General features: G+C 40.4%; 1 protein-coding gene across 1 annotated transcript in view; it reads left to right on the forward strand.

Moving 5' to 3' along the window:
- Positions 1-22,567, forward strand: part of dab1a (DAB adaptor protein 1a) — a 198,594-nt gene that overhangs the window by 116,481 nt on the left and 59,546 nt on the right. The window contains exons 3-4 of the mRNA XM_036581581.1: positions 8,625-8,764; positions 14,382-14,480. Of these exons, the coding sequence (XP_036437474.1) occupies positions 8,625-8,764; positions 14,382-14,480 (239 nt within the window). The remainder of the gene's footprint in view (positions 1-8,624; positions 8,765-14,381; positions 14,481-22,567) is intronic.

Raw genomic sequence — 22,567 nt, forward strand, 5'->3', positions numbered from 1 at the left:
TCCTGCCTCTCTCTCATCATCCTTCTCTCTTCTCTCCATTTCTCTTCGCCCTCCCTTCTATCCCTCTCTTTCTCTGTCCTTTTCTCTGTTTCACCCTCTCTCCCCTTAATCCCTCACTCCCTCACGCTCTTTCTCTTTCCCCTTCTCTCCCTTTCTTTTGTCTCTCAATCTGTCTTTTTCTGCTTCTCTCTCTCTCTTTTCTTTTCTCCACCCATCCGTTCTCTCCTCTCCATTTCTCTCATTTCTTTCTCCATCTCTTTCTCTGTTTCAACCTCTCTCCCCTCTCTCTATCATCTGTCCCTTTCTGTACACTCTCTCTCTCTCTCTCTCTCTCTAATGTATAAAGGCTGGCTGTGATTGGCTAACAGGCTGAGACTTGCTGTATCTCCTGTTTGTTGCTGAATGAAGTGCTGCATGGTTCTGCGTTGATGATGAGTGAAATGAAGGTTGCCAGGCTGCTTTAAAACCATTCTCTCTGATAGATGTGCTGAATAAGTGAGCTGACAGAGGGGACTACTGTAGGGAGAACAGTGATTCTGCGCTCTCTCTTTCTGTGCATCTGTCTCTCTGTCTGTGTCTTTCGCCCTCTCCTGTGTCTGTGAGTCTGTCTGAATGGATTTGTGTGGGTTTTCAGCAATAGGAGTTGGGCAATATGCGTAAGAAGGTAATGACTGTTTAGGGTGAAGGTGGAGACCTGCCTCATGCACATGAACACATCCGCACACGGATGCGTATACACAGTCTTCAAAATTCAGTGATTTATAGTGATTGTTCGGCAGGGAGAGATATTAGATTCCGGGAGCTGTTATGGAGGAATGATTAATACGACACATACACACACGTGTGTGTGCACACAGAACAGTCTGATTAATACCTCACCTGATTAATAACCTGTACTTCTATACATCAATCAGAACTAGACAGCTTCAGAGAGAGAGAGAGAGAGACAGACAACTAGGGAGAGAGACAGACCAAGAGAAAGAGGACAGGTAGGGGTAGGTAGGTAGGATGAATGGATGGTTAAGATAGATAGGCTGAGATAGATAGATAGATAGGCAGACAGATTGATAGATAGATAGGCAGACAGATAGATTTAAGTGAGAGGTATGAGGATGGATGGAGTAAGACAAAAGTGTGTGTGTGTGTGTGTATATATATATATATATATATATATATATATATATATATATATATATATATATGCTGAAAGATGGAAATACATGAATAGATGTAGATGGTTTAGATAGACAGGCAGATAAATAGATGGATGAATAGATAGATGGATTTAAGTGAGAGGTATGAGGATGGATGGAGTAAGACAAAGAGAAGTGTGTAGATATGTAGAGAATGATAGATAAGGTAGATAGATTGGATGGATGATAGATAGAAAGGTGGATGGATGGATGGATGGGTGGAGACAGAAAGCGAACTCGTGCAGTGTCAGGGCCTGTTTGGAGAGGAAGGTGAGTATGCCACGTATTCTGATATCAGACTAAATGAATTGGTTTTATCCTTAATGCGCCTGCCTTTCTCTCTCTCAGGACACGACAACATAACAGATACACGGTGTGAATTTCAAACAGAGTACGCAGCGTTGTGTAATCTTGCGTGTGTCGTGTAATCCTGTGCGAGCAGGTGTGTTTGTGTGTCATTCTCTGAAATCGTCTCTTTGTGGTGTAGTGCGTCTCAGCAGGGGGAGCAGAGTCGTGTCACATTTACGCTGAATTCGGCTGGGGCATTCTTTGAAGTCTAATGAACTCGATATTTTAAAGCCACTTCAAACAGCTGAGACACTGTTGCGCAGCACAGCCTCTGAAGCCGCTCTCCCATTGAGTATTAATTCAGATTTTCATCTTTGAGCCAAGATACGATAAACAAAACACACCTAAGCGAAGCTTGAGTTCTTTGTTAGATAGACAGTGATGGTTTACAACATTCAGGCCTTAAAACATAGTTTCAACCTAATCTATGTGCCACATATGTAGCATATGATTTGTCATTTATTATAATTTCAACATGTGTTTTTAAGTGATGCCACAGAGAAGCTTGCTTTAACTGGAGTAAACAAACATGCTTGTGTTTCTGATTAGAAACTTGATAACTTGCTCAACAAGCTTTGTCCTAATTTTGCTTGGTGTGGTTTAATTAAACTGTCCTTTTACAGCCTGTAATTCACTTCTTATTGAAATGGCTAAAGCTCACTGTGTTAAGTTAGCCTACAGGTCGCTGTTACTGTAGTCTATTATTGTATTATTGTTATAAGCTTGAGTTTTCACTTTCAGTGAAACACACAAGGTCAGTAACTTTGGTACATGCAGTATAGCAGCATGGCTAAAACAGAATGAAATACAGAGAGAGAATGAAACTGGAGAGAATAGAGTGAGTGGGAGAAAAGATGAGGCTTAATTCAATAAAGAAGCAGGTCTGCATGCTTGTAAGAAAATAGAAAGTCTTGTTGGGAGTCATTAGGCTGTGTGTGTGTTCCACTGGCATTGAAGTGCTGCCATCAGGGATGCGAGCCTGCGAGTGATGAAATGAGTGTGTGTGTCTGTGTGAGTGTGTGTGTGTGTGCCCTGACTGAGGTTCTATGCCTTTATTTTCATGCTGTCTCATTGTATCTCTGTTTTATTGGTTTTCACGCAGCATCTCAAATGCGGCCCACAAAGCTTTTATAAAATGCCATAATGATTTTTGCTCTTAAGGAGAAAAAAGTGGGGTTTTGTGTGTGAGGACAGCAGCGCGAGATGAATTCGATCCTTTTCCTACTTCAAATTGCTTCGCCAAATTTCATAACGCGAATCATTGGCTTTTGTGAACGACATCGCCTCTTTAAATTTGCATTTAATCTTTTTTTCAAAGAGATTTTGTGGTGCTAAATAACACTTCTGTTTCCAACAATAAATAGCAGGACTGTTTTTTTTTTTTTTCTTTCTCCAAATGTTTTGATGCAGAAACACATTGTGGAGCTGTTGGGGAAGTAGACGTTTGTGGTTATGGTAACATTGAGTTTACCAAATGTACAGTATGTTCCAGTTGTTACTTATGAAACATTATTACTTGTAGGCTTTTGCCAGTTGTGGGTTTATGACTCTTGGAAATTGCCTTGTGGTGAGTTTACAGCCAGGTCAAAGGTAGTGGACAATGACCAGGGCCATATTATATTATTCTAAAGCATTCTATCACAAAGCTAAACACATTAAACTAAATAAAGCATCTTCAGTGTTTAATGTGAACTGATTTTAATACATTTAGATGCCAACTCATGAGGATGATGTTTACTGTTTTTCAGGGTTTGGCCTAGGCCCCTTACGTCCAGTGAAAGGAAAGGTTAATGCTTGAGCAGACCAAGACATTTTGGACAATTATATGCTACTAACTTTGTGGGAGCAGTTTGGGGAAGACCCATTTCTGTTCCATCATGACTGAGCCCCAGTGCACAAAGCAAGGTCCATAAAGTCATGGCTGGGTGAGTTTGGTGTGGAAGAACTTGACTGGCCTACACAGAGCCCTGACCTCAACCCCATCAAACACCTTTGGGATGAACTAGAAAGGAGGTCGTGAGCCAGTCCCTCTCGTCCAACATCAGTGTCTGAGCTTACAAATGCTCTTCTGGATGAGTGGGCAAAAATTCCCGCAGGCACTCTCCAAAATCTTGTAGAAAGCCTTCACAGAGGAGTGGAAGCTGTTATAGCCTCAAAGGGGGACCAACTCCATATTAATGCCTATGGATTTAGAATGGAATGTCATAAAAGCTCCTGTACGTGTAATTATGTAGGTGTCCCAATATTTTTGTCCATATAGTGTGTGTGTATATAAATATAATATATATATATATATATATATATATATATATATATATATATATATATATAAATAAAATGTGTGTATTCATTCCAGTATATATTCATTCCACAAACCGAGCAAACGTTTCATCAGTGCTCATCAGTTTAGCCTATATTTGTGTCAATGTTAGATGTTCTTATGGTCCCATGGAAACAGTGTTAGACACAGAGTTAGCCCAGGGCCTCGACACACCTTAAGACAGCCCTGATCATGACTCCCAGTTGTTGTTGTGTCTTTTTGCTATGGAGCACTAGAGGGCAGTAGAGTGCTCGCTGCTGTAATGGAAAAGCTCATTTCTCTTGTTGGCACTCTGCAGTTATCTTGATGGTCATTAGCCTTCTGCTGCATACATTCAGAAAGCCCTTATAATGGAGTGTGGAGAGAGTCAGGGTGAGATCTATACTGCTCTAATGCTTAGGCTGAACACTCTTCAGCCAACCTGAGAGCACTGCAGAGCTGAACAGTCTCTATCATTAGACTGTGGAGCAGTAGAACTGTGTTCTCTGGAGTGACTGAGCTCCATCCAGTACCTGGGTGGGTTGGAGTGGCATTTGTGATTCAAAACTGGTTATCCAACATCAGTACCTGACCTCACTAATATTCTTGTAGCTGAATGCAGTCAAATCCATACAGCAGTGTTCCAACATCTTGTTTAAAGTCTTTCCAGAAGAGTAGAGGCAAAGGGGAGACAAACTCCCTATTAATACCTTATTTCAGAAGAAACTTTGAATATGCAATGTATTTGTTTAACCCTTGTGTGGTGTTGATGTGTTTTTACTCAGTGGTCTGGTGGACCCACCACATTATTGCTTTTTTTTAAAAAATCAATACAGCTGTAACAATTTATGTAAAAATATCATATGTTTAAAATATCACAAGTGCTAGTGTAGGGTTCTCCTTTAGCAGCTGTAGCCAATCAGCAGCCTGTCCCTGTTGTCCACCCTCACACACACACACACATACAAACACATACAAAAACAGACACACATTAACAGCAAGCTGTGTAGGAGGAGAACGGAGTGAAGGGATACAGCCCCTCCACACTTTTATTCCCTGCGGGTTCACCCCAACACCACATGTAATATAAGTGTGTAGGAGGTGAACAGTGTGAGGTCACTGAAAATATGTTAATTTGTATGTTCTTCACAGAAAATGAGCAAAGGCCAAAGAATTTTAGGTTGAAATAATAATAAATCACATTATTTTGTGTTTTGGTACTCTTGGGTCCAAATGGGTCCCACAGACCTGAACACCAAACAAGGGTTTACTCCTGCTGTTATCATATGAATGCAATTTTCCATTACGGTGGTCAATATCATTCAAACACAAACTGCCAGTATCATGAGCCGTCTCCATGTTTTAGTGGGAGATGATTTCTTGCTGCTGTAAAATGTAATGCATTCACGCGTCTTCTGCACATGGTTGCACACCTAAACACGCTCATGCGCACGTTCAGGTCTTTGTTCCTTCAGATTCCACTCCTGGAACTCATACCTGTCTTTGCAGAACTCAGCAGGACTTCAGCAGAGTGCGTGTTGGTTTTAGATTCCCAATCTCTCTCTTTCTCTCCTCCTCTCTCTCCCTATCACCCCCTCCCTCTCTCCGCACCCTCTCCCTCACAGTGGAAGGATGGACAGAAACACTTGTGGATTTTTTTCAGATCTGAAGCGAGAGTAGAGCTTGATTTTCTCCTCTCTCTCAGAGATGAAAGCTTTAAGTACTGTTTATCTGAAAGTGACAGTTTTGGTGGGTCTACCAGGTCTTGCACAATTGTTAGGTGTCATCTCCTCATATCTCCTTTGTTCTCTCTCTCTCTCTCTCTCTCTCTCTCTCTCTCTCTCTCTCTCTCTCTCTCTCTCTCTCCCCATCACCACCAATAGTGTAATACATGTGTGTAGGTATGTCTCCTCTTCATAATACCTTGCATCAGGGACATTTCTGAACACTTGGGACCCTAAGGGACATCCTACTTGGTCCCCCCTCTCTCCTCAATCACATTCCTCTGTATGCTAGAATAGAAAAAATTATGCTATATAAAGTATATACAATAAAAATGTAAGAAAATCTAATTTTTGAAAAATAATATTACATTTTTTTTTAAGTATATACTTGGGGCCCACTTGTGGCTCTGGGGCCTTGAGTCACTGTTATACTGCTTGTAGTAAGAAGCACTCTCTCACTGCCATCAGTGCTGACTGATGTATTGGCATTTTTGGTGCTCAGTGATGAGCCTGTAGGTGACTAGCAGTACAGGACAGATGGGATTGTTTTCAGTGTCAGCCTTTATAATGATTAGAACCCTCTCCCTTCTTGTCATTTCTAATTTGTGGTTTTTTTTTAAAACCTGTGCACACCTTGTTTTTTGTGGGCTAGTGTACCTCTTTAGTATGCCTACTGCATCGGCACTGGCAACTGGGGGTGTGGCCTTGGTATGAAGTCCATGCCAAATATGGATTTCCTTCACTGGTCTTTTAAACAGTAGCACGGCCTGTGTTCGTTTGCACATGTTGCATTGCTATGCAGATCATCTTTCTCGCTCTCGATTAAGGCAGTCCTGACCCCTGATTTTCTGAGGCAAGAGCAGCCACATTAGATAACATTGAGGAGAGTGTTAGAGCAAGGTCATCACGAGAGCGCTACTGATACCGCAACAATACAGCAGCCAGGATCGAGAGAGAGGAAGATACAAAAGTATCTTTTGCCTCTGCAAAAAGGATAGTTAAGGAATGAGGGGGAGAGAGAGAAACTGACAGAGGGAGATGCACAGAAGGAGAGAGAGAGGAACGGTACTTCTGTGACTGGTAGAGATAAAGAATGAGAGAGAAAGAGGGAGAACAGAGAGAGAGATACACAGAGAGAGACTTACAAAAAGAGAATAATACATAGAGAGTGAGATAGAGAGTGAATGACAGAGTGAGAGAGGGATAATGACAGAGAGACAAAGGGAGGGACTGAGAGAGATAGTATAAGGGTTGGTACTCATTCAGTATCTGTAACTGTGCAGGGTTTGTTATAATGCTGGTTATGGAGTTTAGGATATAAATATTCAGCATTGTGGAGGAGAGAGTGTCTGGAGGGCAGTGCAGCTTTAAATGGACTGTAATGAATGCACCTGACCGACTCTTCTCTGTTTGAGCTACACACACCCTCTGTCCTCTGACCTCTCTGTCACAGGCCTCCAGTTAACCAGGAAAAAGTGCCTGTGTTTGCTCTGTGTCCCCAGGGCCAGCGTCAGTGTTTGTTAGCAGCAGTGTGTGTGTGTGTGTGTGTAAAGGCCCAGGATTAATTGGGTCTGTTTCTGCTCCACTGGACGCGTGTGAGTTAATTGGTCTCCAGCCTCAAAAAGCTCATCGATTGGTCAGTCCGGTTTGCCAATTAAAGTCTATGTGAGCAGTGTGTGGGAGGGGCTCGGGCTGTTTTCTAAGCCATGATTGGCTGGTGGATGTATGCTTTGATGTGAGAGCCGAACTTCATCCCCTTAAATGATCTCAGGCCTTTCTCCCTCTCTCTTTTTCCCTCCCTTTCTACAAGACGTGTTTTCGGTGATTGGATTGTGTAAAGTGTAAACATATGCATTGTGATTAGATCACTACCACATCTGGAAGTGGTCAGAGATGGATCTTGACCACATTCAGCACAAGTGTAAATTGAATGAGTTTTCTATAGCCACATGCAATTACGTAAGTGGAAATTCTGGGCTGGGTTTAAGAGGAGGGGCTCATTATTTTATGTCTCAAGATTTTATGTAAATTTTGTGTTATTTAGCAGTCAGTCTTATCCAAATCCATGTACAGTAGCAGATCTGCATAAAGTTAGGAGTCTTGCTGAAGAAGTCTTATTGGTATAGTAGTGTTCGTCTGGGTGAGGTATCAAATATTGAATCTACAATTTCAAAAAAAGGAAATGTCGAGCACTAGCGCGAAAGCTAAAAATAAGATGCTAAATTATTGGTTGTAATTATCAAGTGCAATGGAAATATTGGACTGTAGATCAGTTTTTCCATTTATTGGTGGATAATATATTGGGCACTATTATATTGCATAATTCCTACACATATAAACAGTACTGTTTTCACTGCATATATATATATATATATATATATATATATATATACACACACACACACTTGCTTCTAGCTTTAGGCTTTGTGAGAATAAGTTACACACCTAGTCCCACCTCCCTCAATACACAATATATGTTAATGTGCACACACTCACACCTCTGTTTGACCTTCCCTGTAAGCGTGTTCTTGTCACTAAGGGTTCACTCACAGCTGCACTGCAGAGGAGACTCTCTTCCAGCATGGCTGAACTCAGTCTGCTCTAGTGTAGGATGCTATGCATATTCACAGCAGTTATCTTTACAGCATTGTGGTTCTACTGAAAGCTCTTTTCCATCGCTGCAGTATGGTGGAAACATTGTGAGCAGTCGGTGAAGCCATGCTGCTTTATATACAGCAGGGTTCTGCTTTATTCCTCCATTTATTCATGCACTGCTGCTGCAGTGGCTTTGTGTGGGGTATGTGAAGCATGATCATTGGAATTGTTACAGTAAATGTAGGGAAAGAACAATGCATCCATATGTATCTCTGTCTCTGTCTCTGTTTTCTCTCACACTGTCTCTCTCTCTTCTCTCTCTCGTTTTCTCTCTGTGAATTTTAGTTTGATGCAGTTTAATTCAGGATGCTTTATTAACATGTCAAATAATGCTACAAATGTAGGATGTTTTGTTGCTAATTCTCTTTCTCCCTCTCTCCCCCCGCCCCCTTTGCCCACCTGCAGGGCAGGACCGCAGTGAGGCCGCTCTGATAAAGCGCTTTAAGGGCGATGGTGTGCGCTACAAGGCCAAGCTCATCGGCATTGATGAGGTCACCGCCGCAAGAGGAGACAAACTCTGTCAGGACTCGATGATGAAGCTGAAGGTGTGTGTGTATGTGTGCACATTCGATGTGAATGATCTCTCTCTGCCCACATTCATCAGCTGGGTTAATGAGCCCTGTAAATATCAGGACTCACCACTGCCCAGCCACGAGTGTGTGTGTGTGTGTGCGTACATGTATGTGTGCTCCTCTGTCACCCTGCTCTGAAAAGTGTTTGTTTTTTTGGGGTGTGTGTGTGGAGGGGGGGGCGGTGTTGATGTGAAAGTTGATCTTACGTTACTTTTCTTGAGTGTTTTGTGTCTGCGAGCACATGTTTTTGGTGTGTGTGTGTTTATGGTGGAGGTGGGTGATTGCTTTGGCTGATTTGCATGTTGGTTTAATTGGAATGGAGGCCAGGCTACCATTGATCAGGCCTGTTTACTCCCTCGCTCATTTCGACAGCTAATCTATACTCATATTCCCACAATCCTTCACTCCTTAGTAAACTAACAACCCTGCATTATCATTCCTAATCTCTCTCTGTCTCTGTCTCTCTCTCTCTCTCAGCACTAGGGCTTGAGGGTGGGCGATGTGATGAAAATATAACATTGCAATACTAAAAGACAATTGTTACTGTAAACTGTATATCATGATATGTTTTTTGAGGCTTTTGAACAATTTGGAATGGGCGACATTTTAAACTAGGCAATGAAAACCTGAGTGCAATTAAATGAAAAAGAGTACAATTACTATGACGTTGTGACATAATTTTTCATGATAACAGTAACACATCATATCGCCCACTTCTACGGTAACACTTTACTTAAAAGGTGTCTACATAACACATTCATAACATCTTACACAATCACTCCATAACATGCTCAAGAATGTTCAAATTAGCATTCATAAAGTATACTTGTTGTACATGACATATGTACTATTATGTCGTTTTTTTTTCAAGTCTTTTTATTTTGAAAAACTATATTTCTTTTCAGCGAAAATTCTAATTTCTGGACAAACAAAATAAAAATGACTTTATACAGAAATAAGAAAATTCTTTATACAGAAAGTGTTGTGGCCAAAAGTTTAGGCCAAAAGTGCCTAAGTGTCAAAGCACCTTCTGGCCAAAGGGGCAAAGTCAGGTCATTTTTATTTTGGCTGTCAGGAAATGTTTTGGAAAAGTTTTATTGAAAATAATGTACTTAAAAAAAAAATAGAGGACTTTTATTTTGAAATGTATATCTAAGTTTATGTAAGATGTTATGAATGTGTTCCAGTAAAGTGTTACCTCTTCTACTAGAGCTGCACAGTATGGACGGTATGCCACAAGATGACTACATTGCTACATATTTTAATTGTGACATGACTTTTAGCATCTTAACAACACATAAATAGCCCTTCATGTGTGATTAGATGTGGGCTTATATTAATCTATTCGACCAAAAAGATTGGTGTTAGATCATGTGACTCCTCTGATTAATCCAAACACTCAAAGATCATCTCTAATTGGTCACAATGTCTATGGCAGACATTAAAACATTCAGTTATTGGTTAGCAGCTCATTTGCATTTTGCAGACGTCTGCAGTGTCTGTACTTTGAAGGCCGATATTGACAAGTTAACCAATGATGCATTGTGCATCCCTAACACCACACGTTTTATCTTAACTCTCCATCCAGTTTAAAGTATATATATGTGTATGTAGGTAAATTGTACACTACCAGCTTCACTCGACTACTATTCCTTTTGGATCGTGTGCAGGGCAAAGCCTTCACAGCTCCACATTTCTGCAGTGGTAAACAGTAAAAGAGGTTTCTCTAATCTAGAGATCTGATCAGGCAGCGTTTGTGCTTCTTCACTGTGCTGAGGTTTTTTATTTGGTAACTCAGGGGCACATTTTATTCCGCAGCCTCGAATGGCTGCTATTTTTCAAGCGCTGTTTCCAAATAAGTGTGCCTGCATCACAAATAATGAACACATATAGTCTCCTCTAAAGCAGGCGCACTTATATCCCCCACAGACCTCCACCAATCAGCAGCGGATCGATCCCAGGTCCGCATTATTGAACAACAACAGGGGAGAAAGAAAGAGAGACAGAGTGGAGCAGCCCCTAGGGTGGTTAAAAGAAACAACATCTTGTAGATCAGTTTCTAGCTTCCAGACACATATACACACTTGCACATACACATGCTTGGCATGTAATGATTAAAAAAAATCGATTTGTCACGATTCTGATCATCTTATGATTGTCTTTTGTGTTGATTGTCATGTTTTATTATGCTAATATCCCAAAGAAGAACCTTAACTTCACTAAACATTGAAAGTTATGGGATAGCACAACAATATAGACCATCAAGGAGGCTTGAGAAATGTAGCCTAATGTCCATCCACAGAGGGGAATCCTTAAGGCCTAAAGATGTCTGTAAAAATAAAAAATGTATGTCAGTAATTTTTAGTTCATTTTAAATCATCTTAACCGGTATGCTTTTTGTATTCAAGCTCAGCAAGTATTGTTCTCATTTTCCTGTTTCATTGCTAAGTCTTGGTTTAAAACACCTAAAGGGGGAGCTACAACCAGGCTCGCTCTCCCATTGTATAGGGCTTGAGGAGCTGAACTGAAAGCCTAACGTTTTAGTAGGATGTTATGCTGTCAGGGTTCCATGGTTAGCCACAGCGTTAGGATCAGACAGTTGATTTTTCCAAAATTAACAATCAAATTTCCAATTCCTGTGTACAAGTTATATTTCCACCAATGGTCCTGATTATTTTAACCCAGACCCTCTTAACTCACCCTGAATCACTCCAGATCTCCTCCTCCATATTTCTCTGCATACAGAAGTCGATGAGAGACAATACTGCTAGTAAGTAATATTGCACAGGTGGCTAAGAAATGCCAAAAAAAAAACATGGCCTTGTTGCACATGAATAAACTAAACTCTTGTGCTCTTTAGCACAGTTTGCTAATAATCATAATATTAATGCACAAAAAAGTTACATTAGCAGTTTGGCTCAGAGCAGCATACTGCCAGCCAACTACAGTGGTGAGGGAGTTTTTTCCCTTCTGCTTTAACTCAGCACTCGCTCACTCTCATTGTTTTAACATGTAGAGGCAGTGGGATATCACTATAATTCTCAATTCTATCACAAGAAAATAATTCTTGAGGCTATTAAAGAATATTTTTTCCTTTAATTTTAACCACCTATAATTGTGCTTTTAAATGGTTGCTTAGTGCTGTGATACAATGAAACTGTGATATTTTTTGACCAGATTATCATAGTGTGAAAATGCCAACCCGTAACACCTCTATGTGTCAGATGAACTACTAACCTAATTATGGAGTGACGGTGAAATCAGCTAGTCAACTTTTGATTTTTACAGTGGCTGGGACAAGTGTTGTGAGCAAGAACATCACTCTAGGCCTTTTTAAAAAAAAATAATAATAATAATTATAATAATCATCGTAGAGGTTTTTCCCCTCGTTTTTGACCTATTTTTGGCATTTATGTGGCTGAACAGAAGGCCTAACTCTAATAGTCATGGTACAAGACTATCTATTTTGAGTTGATAACCGCTTTTGTAGCTGTTGGTTTGTTTTATTTCATGTTTTGTTTTGTTTTTTTTTGTCTTTTTTGGTGTTGTAAATTATTTTATACTACACTGCAGAAGTGATTATGTAATTTGATTAAGGGAAAACATGTCAAAGTCCCAAATTTTCTTTGAAAGCTCAAAATCCAAAATGAGTAATTCGATTTTTCAGTTTTGGCTCAGAATTTTGCACCTCTAGCAGACCCACAGTACTCTTTTTCCCTAGCTCTGATGCATGATCTTGTTGTCTCTCTCTCTCTCTCACACACACACACACACACGCACACACTCGCACAAACACAGGTGGACATAAACACACTGCTCTGTGAGCACTTGAAAGGGTTGTCAGGGATCGAGGCTGTGTGATAGGTTGACAGGAGTGGCAGTGGAGGTTTGTTTGCAGAGAGGAGAAGTAGAGCTCCTTGGGGGAAAACAAACTTCAAATGCCTGTTCCCTGACTTGCCCCGAGGTCCTGCGCAGGGTTCAGTGCAGTAAAAGTGGGCAGTCAGCACTTTATCCTCTTGCTGATTCAACCTCTATAAATGCATGGAAAAACTCTCTCCCTCACGCACTGACACAGAACAGCATCATAAATATTAAGGCTGCAGCTTATAATTATCTCTGTAATCGATTAGCCTGCCAACTATAACACTTTAATCAACTAATCTAACTATTGGGCCTCCTTCAGTTCCTCTCTGTTTGCTGCCACCATCATTTAAAGTTGTAGAAAAAATACAACATCAAAGATTTCTTTGTTGTGCGACAAAACAGGAAACCTATATCATCTTAAACATTACCTGCACTGTATTGCAATCTGTCAGTGATGTTTTCAGAATTTCTGTATAACTCAGTGGTCGAGATGTAAAGTTATTTTGTGATAAATGGCATCTACAATGTAAAGAGAGCCAATTTATTTACCCTCCAAAACTACTAGTGAATCCACGTGTCTTCTCAGCCTAGACCATAGGCTCAGTCTTATTTTAGCCACACCCCTTTATTTTAGAGCAGGAAGTGAGATTGCATCCCTGACGCTTATGGCCACGTGGTGAGCAGTTAGATCCTGTTGTTTTGAAGTGTGTCCAGAAGTTATTAAGAATTGTCACTACTGATACACATTCGTGTGTGTGCAGCTGTTCAAAGCTGTGTTTGTTAGTCATGTACCAGCTAGCGTTTTTGAGTTCTGCTTAAAATTAACTAAAATTGTCACTACTGGAACAGTCACTACGAAACAGTTTGACCCTACTCACCGTTAACTAAATGATTGAAATCTTTTTTTTGCTTCATATTTAATGACTTTTCCTAATTTAATAGGTACAACTGGGTAAACATTAAATTTGTATAATGATATGTTTTTAATGTTCCTTTTCCCCTTTTTTTATGCATAAGTGTTCTTTGGGGTCAGTTTGACCCCAGGCTGTTTTAGCTTTATGAAACATAAGAAATATCAACATTTTACACACATTTGTTTTGGTTGTGTTGAGTGATATTGAGGTCACGGTAACGTGCAATTTTATCATCTTCAAAAAAAAAAAAATATATCACTCATAGTTCACGTTACATGAGGGATGGGACAACATAGTTCCCACCAGAACGGAGGCTTAAATTGCTGGGGTCAAATTAATCCCAAGAATAAAAGATGTTAGCGAATTTGTGGATAACAGGAGGGTTAAGGCATAAAGTTGCCCAAAGCAAAGGGATTTTAGTCTCAAGTCTAAGTCAGTTAAAAGTTCAGACTGTGTTTTAAACTCTGACTTTGGACCAGTTTGGTAGAGTAATTCATATATTGCACACACTCAGTACCTGCGTTAATGAAACCTGACATCTGCACACACTCACACACACACACACACCCATACAACCATACACCCCTCTCTGATTTCACACATTTACAAAAACTCCGACTCGGAGAGCCACACATATCAGCCCCTAGTCAGACATGATCAAGTGGTGGCAAACAGTGAGGACGAAGCTGAACCGAGTCAGTTATATAACACCTGTTCTTCCCACAGGACTGCACAAAAGAGCCACAGGTTCTCTTTTCCCGCTCTCTGTTCTCTCCTCTCAGTGCTTTTTTTTTTTTTCCTGTCATCTGCAGGGAATCGCAGCCTCGGCGCGCTCTAAAGGAGAACACAAGCAGAAAGTCTTTCTCACCGTCTCCTTCGGCGGGATCAAGATTTTCGATGAGAAGTCAGGGGTGAGTGAGAGGGCTGTTGGGAAGGAGGGGGGGGTTTCACTACTGTAAAACCTTTGGTTGAACTTTGGATTCCTGAATGGTTCCAGGCTCCTGGGTGACTCTCCTTGAGCCAGAGAACTTTTCCAGCCTGGAGTCACTGCATCCACCTTAAGCTGTGTTCACATCACAGGGTGGAAGTGCCAAAATGTGACAGATCTGATTTGTTCGGAGCTGTGTGAACTGATCTGTTGGAATCTGATTTGAGACACTTTTATATGTGGACCTAAATTGAATAGTGTGTACATTATTGATCGTCATCAACCTTAAATGCAAATAGTTCGTCAACGTCCACATGCAGGTCCTTTCAGAGCGGAGGTGTGTTCACACTGACAGGTACAGGTAAGTTTATGCTGCAGATTTAGGCCATATTTCATATGTGATACTGAAATCTCATACATATCTGATATGCAGTAATAATAGTTAAATCCAAATTTATGTGACTTTTACATCAATCTAACTAACTTTTAAAGCAGGATCATCAAAACGCCTGCTACTGTGATTGCATTTCCCATCTACGTTTTGGTGCTAGTTTACATCGCATTCTGCTTCACCGCAGGTAAATGAAAGAAACTGTCTTTTTTGCTGTTTGATCATCTTCCACCATTAAAACAAGCACAGATTTTTTTAACTTCATTCAGTACGGTCTGGTTTGGTGTCTGCTGTTCACACATTTCTTCTTGATGTTGCTTGAAATGATTGTTATTCTTAATGAAATCTATAGGACAGCTGTGTTTGTTGGAAGAGTTGGATGAGTGTTCTGGGTGGATCAGTGTTCTTTTGTGCACACTGGTCAGTTCCAAAGCGTGATCTGTGCAAATAGATGTCATATATAGGTGACATTAAAAAGATAATGTGAACGACCAAAGAGTAAAACCGTATTATAGTAGATCAGATCTGGACCACTTTTACCTGCAATCTGAATATAGCCTTGTAAAAATGGTTGTGAACTGTCAAGGCAGAAAGATTGAATCTGAGCAGCATGTTTGTAATCTGAACATGTTTACAGTGAGGTCATCAATAGTTTCTGTTTGCATAACAGATTATCACCAGTACCTCATTCCCCTTTGGCCTGTTATAACTATTGCATACTCATCTGATGACAATTATATGAGCTGATCTTGATTTTGCAGTTGTTTGCTTTCACAATTAAATGTTTATATAGCAGCAAACAAAATATGAATTGGGTTCATTTTCATCTGTTAGGTTGCGGCAAATTCACGAAAAAAGAAAAAAACACTGGTCACTTCATGCTTATACTTTAATTGTTGCACAAAAAACGCTAAGAAATTGCACAAAAAATAAAATAAATCGCAGTTTATTTATGTGGCAGCTAACTGTCAGCTGAAATTTCCTGGTCATGACAGGCTCAGCCTTGGTGACAAAATACGCATTTAGATCGTTTGCCCGCTGGTGTTTGGTCGAAGATTAAACAAGGCTTCTTCAAGCTAAACCTCAGCTGTTTTCTGCTCATAAACATCTCCATGAACAAGCTAAATGGGGCTTCTGTGGTGCATGTCATCTGAAAGCTGCAGGCTGGTGTGTTTGCTTTGTGGACTGGGAGCAGGTTGGGCTGGACCTGGGGCAGGGGTCCTGCGGGAGGCCTAAGCCTGTGTTAATGATGCATTTTAAAGACTTGGTCGCTCCCAGGGGAAATCAAACAGGCCTAATTGAATAGATGTCTCAGAATATCAGAATAGAAAGGTGTGGGCCCAGCAGCAGGTCTGTACGCTAGCTTTAAGGGAAGAGGACGTGTGACCTTCATAACAAGGGCAGATCTGAAGGGTGTTTTTTTTATTTATTTATTTATTTTTGTGATACATGGTGGAATGGACTCATTTCTAAAACACCTTTTTTAGATTTTTATTTCAGTTTTTGAGTTCAATCAAACAGACCTCGTAAATTGTGTTTACATGCACACCAATGGTCTAGATTTTTCATTGCAATAGACAGAATGGATTACTTGAATGACAGAAATGACTTGTCAAATAAGGATCTATCTAAAAGTTAGCAAGGTGGTTAGCTACCCAGCTATCTAAATACCTTAGCTCCTTTACTTTGGCTGAAAGGGTGAAACACTTGTGTCTGGTGTCCATTTTGTACTGAATTAAGAATAAAGAGTCACTTTTTTTGACTTTGAATGGCTGAGGTAAGAAATATAGTAATGCTAGCTTGGCTGTAGTGAGTAGTCTATAGATCAGTGGTTAGGCCAGCGGTCAAGATTGGTTGACAGGGATTACCAGTGGTTATATGATATGTTGTTATAATGCATGCTGCGCATTGTAGTGGCGAACACTGATGAATAAAAAAATGAAAAAGATATAAAAGGCTGAGGGATAAAATGTTGCATCACAGATAACAAAACATGACGAATAAGCTGTTAAACTCCAGTTTTTGGTTGGAATGCCCCATAGGTCAGACTATGTTGGTGAGCATGTAAACTGGACTATAGGTGGACTACACTTTTATATCACTTATCTGTCTTTGTTCTGGCTAGTTTTTGAACTAAATTAGAACTTTACATGGCTATAGAGATAGAGCCACGTGACCAGCTGGGATTTTTATTAAAAAATATTATCCCATAAAAAGATCATCCTTCTTCTGTGAGGTTTGAGCAGTTCGCTACACAGCGTGACCCAGAGTACCCAACTTTGATACTTTAAACCACCTTAGAAGCCCTGAGAAAAAGAGCTTAGCTGAGACAGACAGGGCTGTGAATTGCTTTGATCCAAGTCCTGTCATCTGTGAACTTTTTGTATTGTTTAAGAATCCAGAATGAACTAGAGCGGGCAAAAGGCAGGACATTGAGGTCATCACAGTACTATAGAGAGGTAATAATCTGTTTTAGAAGCATTTGAAAGAGAGTGGATACATTCTGCTTTATTGCCCACAATTCCAAGCTCTGTTTACCAACATAAAATCAATGCAACACGCTCTTCGGGTTTTCGTTCTCATTTCATTTTAAAGAACGATTCTGACATATTGCTTTGGCATGATCTTTTTTCTAAGTCATTATAGGCTTGCTTTTGCGCTTAGGTGAACATTAGAGTTCTGCTGTTCGTCTGAAAGAGTCTTAGTGGATGTATTGAGCAGCCAGGTGATGATTTGTGGAGATTAGCAGTGAAGGGTGGAGAGCTGGTGTGATTTAGTTTGTGTGGTGCTGAACAGTTCCTGATGAATGTAGGGTCGGGGAGTGCTGACATCATGGCGCCAGGAAAAGATCTCATGTGACAAGGTTTTAATTCACCCTTCATGAGTCTTATGTATTAGTCAGCCAGTCCCTGTGACTTTTTTGTGTATGTGTGTGTGAGGAGGGGGAAAACTGAATTTACCTCACTTTTTTTGAAATAAGTGTTTATGTAGTATGTAAACAGTTTCAAAACTCTCCAGTCATTCCCAAGTCTGTACAGCTGTACAGTCCAAATATGGAAACTAAACTGCAAAAAAGCCTGATTTGCATACATCCGCCTATTCAGCTTACAGCAGTTTAGCCCCGATCAGTTACGCTAAAGTTGTGTATCAGCTCAGACCAAGGCCGAGAGACTGAGTTTTACTCAAACACTGGTTCTGATGTTCTTGTCAGAGTTCATGGTTGCTCCTGTGCTTTGTTCTGTTCTTTTAATCCTTGGAGCTCTGTGCTGAAGCAGAGCCTCGAACTCAATCACACATCCCTGCTGCAGAGCTCCCGTGTGAATCTGTGGTGAAGTATTAGCAGAATGGGCTGTTGCTCAGTGGCTGTGGTTTTGAGCTGCACTTGCTAAAAGAAAAATGATGTTTGTCACCATTATTGCTTTCTTTTTTGTCTTCCTCCTGCGAGCATTCAGTTAAAACTGCATCACAGTGAAAGGTTCAGGTTTTCATCCGTAAAATTGCTGCTGGAGTTTTTAAACATTGTCCACTCTATTAGACACTCCTACCTTGTTGGTCTAACTTGTAGATGTGAAGTCAGGGATGATAACTCATCTGTTGCTGCGCAGTTTGTGTTGGTCATCCTCTGGTCCTTCATCAGTCCGTCACAGGGTGCTGCCACAGGACGCTGTTGGCTGGATATTTGGTTGGTGGACTATTCTCAGTCCAGCAGTGCCACAATAAGACTGCTGTGTCTGATCCACTCAGACCAGCGCAACACACACTAACACACCACCACCATGTCAGTGTTACTGCAGTGCTGAGAATGATCCACCACCCAAATAGTACCTGCTCTGTGTCGGTCCTGTGGGGGTCCTGACCATTGTAGAAAATGGTGAAAGTGGAATAACAAAGTATGCAGAGAAACAGATGGACTACAGTCTGTAGTTGTAGAACTACAAAGTGCACCTATATAGTGAGTGGAGTTGATAAAATGGACAAAGAGTGTAGATACGAGGAGGTGTTCTTAATGAAGTGGTTGCTTGGTATGTGGTGAGGTAAGCATTTGTTTATTTATGCATGCGTTAACTACATTACACAGTTTATGTGCTGCTGTTGTGTGTTGCACCAAAGGGCCTGAAGAACAGCATTTCATTCCAGTATATACAAGTTATATTGTAATGACAGTAAAGACCCATTGACACTTGACTTAATGAGCCTCATGGCTCCAGTTCAAGCTTCTATTCCTATGGTGTATATTAGTTTATTTAAAGGACACATTGTGTAAATTAGATTCTTCACCAAAGTATTCTTTTAAAGGAAGATGTTTGCTTTTCAGCCGAGTGGCTGGTTTAAAGAGGTATTTGTGAAGAGATGACATGGCTCTGGAGAGGCTGGGGCTCGAGCCTCCTCTTCTCTTTTCTATTACACAGCTCTTGTGTCACTGTGGTGGTAATCCCAGGACTTAGAGCTGTTATAGGAATATAGAAGTGCTGCAGTGTGTGTGCGCAAGTGAAGCCGGGGTGTATATCACAGTGATAGGCTGTGAGGCAGGAAGACTGGGTCCTGTCATTGTGGCTGTTTTAAAGCTCTTATTAGATTTGGGATGGACTGTCCTCTATAGCAGTCAAGGCCATACTTCATCCTGCTATCTCTCTCCATCTCTCTTCATCTCTCACTGTCCCTCTATCCAACTCCTTCTCTGCCCTTTCATATCGTTCATTCTCATATGTTTTCTTTCTCTTGAAGATTTACCCATCTTCCCCTTTCTCTTGGATTCGAGTGGGGAAAAAACGTCTTGTTGGACAATACTGCGAGGGTTGCAAACAGCAGATGAGCTTTGCTGCTTTCCAGCCACAGCAGACCTGACACACACTGCCTGATGTACTTCTAACAAAGTCTCAGAAGAACCGTCAGTTTTTATGAGGCTTTTACAAGAGACCCAGGTGGATGGACGAGGACAGAGGACAGAGAAAATAGAATGAAATAAAGGAGAGAGAAAGGGACGGGGCGCAAAAGAGTCAGAGAGATAGAGAGGGACTTTACAACTCCCATTTCTAATTTTATAAGACCTAATGACAATGAAAAAGCTGCGGGTCATTTCAGCAAGAGGGATGTGATGTCCCATTGGTGGCCTGAAGTGTATTAGTCTGAAGGGCAGTGTATGACAACAGCAATACACATCGCCATTGTCTAAATGATGTGATGGTAATATTCAGTTGTATGCAGTAGTTTGAACACCCCAGTTAAATGACATTTTCTAAACACATTTTCTAAGTGAGTAAAATTTAACACATTCTCTCCAACGACCACATGTATCTCATTTTTCTGCAATTCTCAGTGCTTAATTTCTTTTTATTTGCCGAGTTTGACTTATTGGAAAGAAATACAATATAAATTGTGCCTTAACTGTTGCACAGGCCACATTTCATGTTATTTTTTTGTCAATATTTCAAAATCAGCAAATTAAAAAAACACGTTATAACAAGGAATTGTGCATTAAAATGTGTAGAAGATGTGTGCTTATTTTCATGTAGAAAAACATCATCACCAAAACATCTAATTTAACCAGAGGCTCCCCAACTTTTGCAGACGACTGTAGTGATTGTTTGTTTGTTTGTTTGTTTGTTTGTTTTTCTAGTTCTATCTTCCATGTTTTAGGATAACAGAATACATTATACCTATTAAATAGAATGTTTGGAATAACACAGTGAGCAAAAGCATATTAATTCAAAAATGTTTTTAGATTCTTTGACTTGTTTTCAGTATGCTTTGCGCACCGTTGGCTAGAACCGTGCTGATATCACGATTAATTGCTGAATTGTAATTCTATTTATAATTTAAACCCTTGCATTAATATTTATTTCATTTATTCAGCTCTGTGTACATATCCATTGCTACAGCTGTGGATGAAGGACCTGCTTATCACCTATAGGTGGCTGTAGCTGCAAAAGACGAGGAGATCTTCTTTGATAGCTTCTATACTCAGCTTGCCATTTGCCACACATTCACCATAGTGGAGATATGAACTCTAAACTTCAATATTGTGATACATTGTGATATCAAGCCATAAAGTGTTTTATGATGGGTATTATCAAAGTCTTTGTGGGAATGTCTGACCACTCAGCAGCAATCTTAGCAATGATGCTGGACAGTTATTTTCAGTTATACCAGATCAGGCTGCTATTTGCAGTTATGTGTGCTATTTGCTGGCCTAATTCATAATTCCAGTGCACAATTCCATTAGCCACAGTCACAATTTAAATACAATTTAAATTTATTAAATAAATAATTGACGGTTCAGCAGAATGACATTCAAATACAGTGCAAGAGAATTGATCTGCCTCATATTATTTACATCATAAAATTGCAACACAGACCAGCCAAAATGAATAATCAACTTGCTGTTTGGATCAAAAATCTGCCTATTATGATCTTAGCCAGTTCCTCTTATGCATCCCTAGTACTCTGTATTTTCTTAAGCAACTTCGTGAGGAGCTCCCTAGAATGCTTTCCTAATAGGACTGAAGAAGTTCCTTAGATGCTAAGAACTTATTGGCTGCTCAGACGTACATGCTAGTGAAGAACTAAAATGAAACCATATGTAAATTGAGTTGAAGTTTATCTTCACTGTTTATACTTGACTTAGAAACACATTGTAAGCATCTAAGTAAAAGTCTGTAGATCACAATGTCTGCAATATTCTGAAACATGTATTCGGTCTGCTGTATCTAAACCTTTGAGTGCTGCTATATCTTAGAACATCTCATTTTAGTGCTTTTGGCATTGAAGCATGTTTTTTTTAGGATTATGCCAATAAAGCATCAGATAGAGAGAGGCAGAGGAGGAGGGCAGACTCATTAAATAAGAATTTGGTAGCATGTGTCTCTCTGTCTGCACTCTTCACAGCTCTCTGGTGTTGGCATCTCCCTCGAGGTCTTCCTCTGATGAAGAGGAGAGGCTTCCTAATGTCATTACTGCAGATCAGCAGAGCGCTGTGTGAACCTTAGTGACTGGACTAATCGCACTGTGGCCCTGCCCACTGATGGCCTGCCAAAACCAGACACTTCACTTATGAACTTGCACACACACACATTACAAGTACTCTGATAGAAAACAAATTCAGCTACTGTGCCTGATTCTACTACAGCTTAGAACAGTTTTACAGCGTCTATGATCCCATTTACATCTCAGTTCTTGCATCTGAATTCTAACCTGATGAAAATATAACCACATACGTTTACACTTGATAGTCAGTTGCATCTCTCATTGGTCAGATTGAAATGCAGATGGCATAACATCAATATTTAGCCTCCGGTATTAGTCATTTGTTGTAATGGACTACATGTTAAATTGTAATATAATGTAGTGAGACAGCAAATAATGACTAGGTGAGGATGAACTGACCTGGCGCATTATTCTCGGGTCACTGAAGGCTACCAAGTTAAACTCAGAGAAGAAACTCTAGGAGCTGCAATGCTGCTGTTTAATGGTGGCAGTAGAGTGGGCATTTTTTTCCCATAAGCAGAAGAGCAGAGGGAGGCGCCCTCCCAGCATTAGGAGGGGTTTTGGCTGTTGAATGTGGCGTGGAGAGATGGATGCATTTACACTAACATCTGGCTAAATTGTGACCTCCTGAAGTGGTTTGAATGGTCAGATATAAATCTGTTTTAAATGTGCTATGGGTGCGTTTACACCTGTAT

Source organism: Colossoma macropomum, unplaced genomic scaffold (genome assembly GCF_904425465.1).
Source record: "Colossoma macropomum unplaced genomic scaffold, Colossoma_macropomum, whole genome shotgun sequence".
Classification (NCBI taxonomy): Eukaryota; Metazoa; Chordata; class Actinopteri; order Characiformes; family Serrasalmidae; genus Colossoma; species Colossoma macropomum.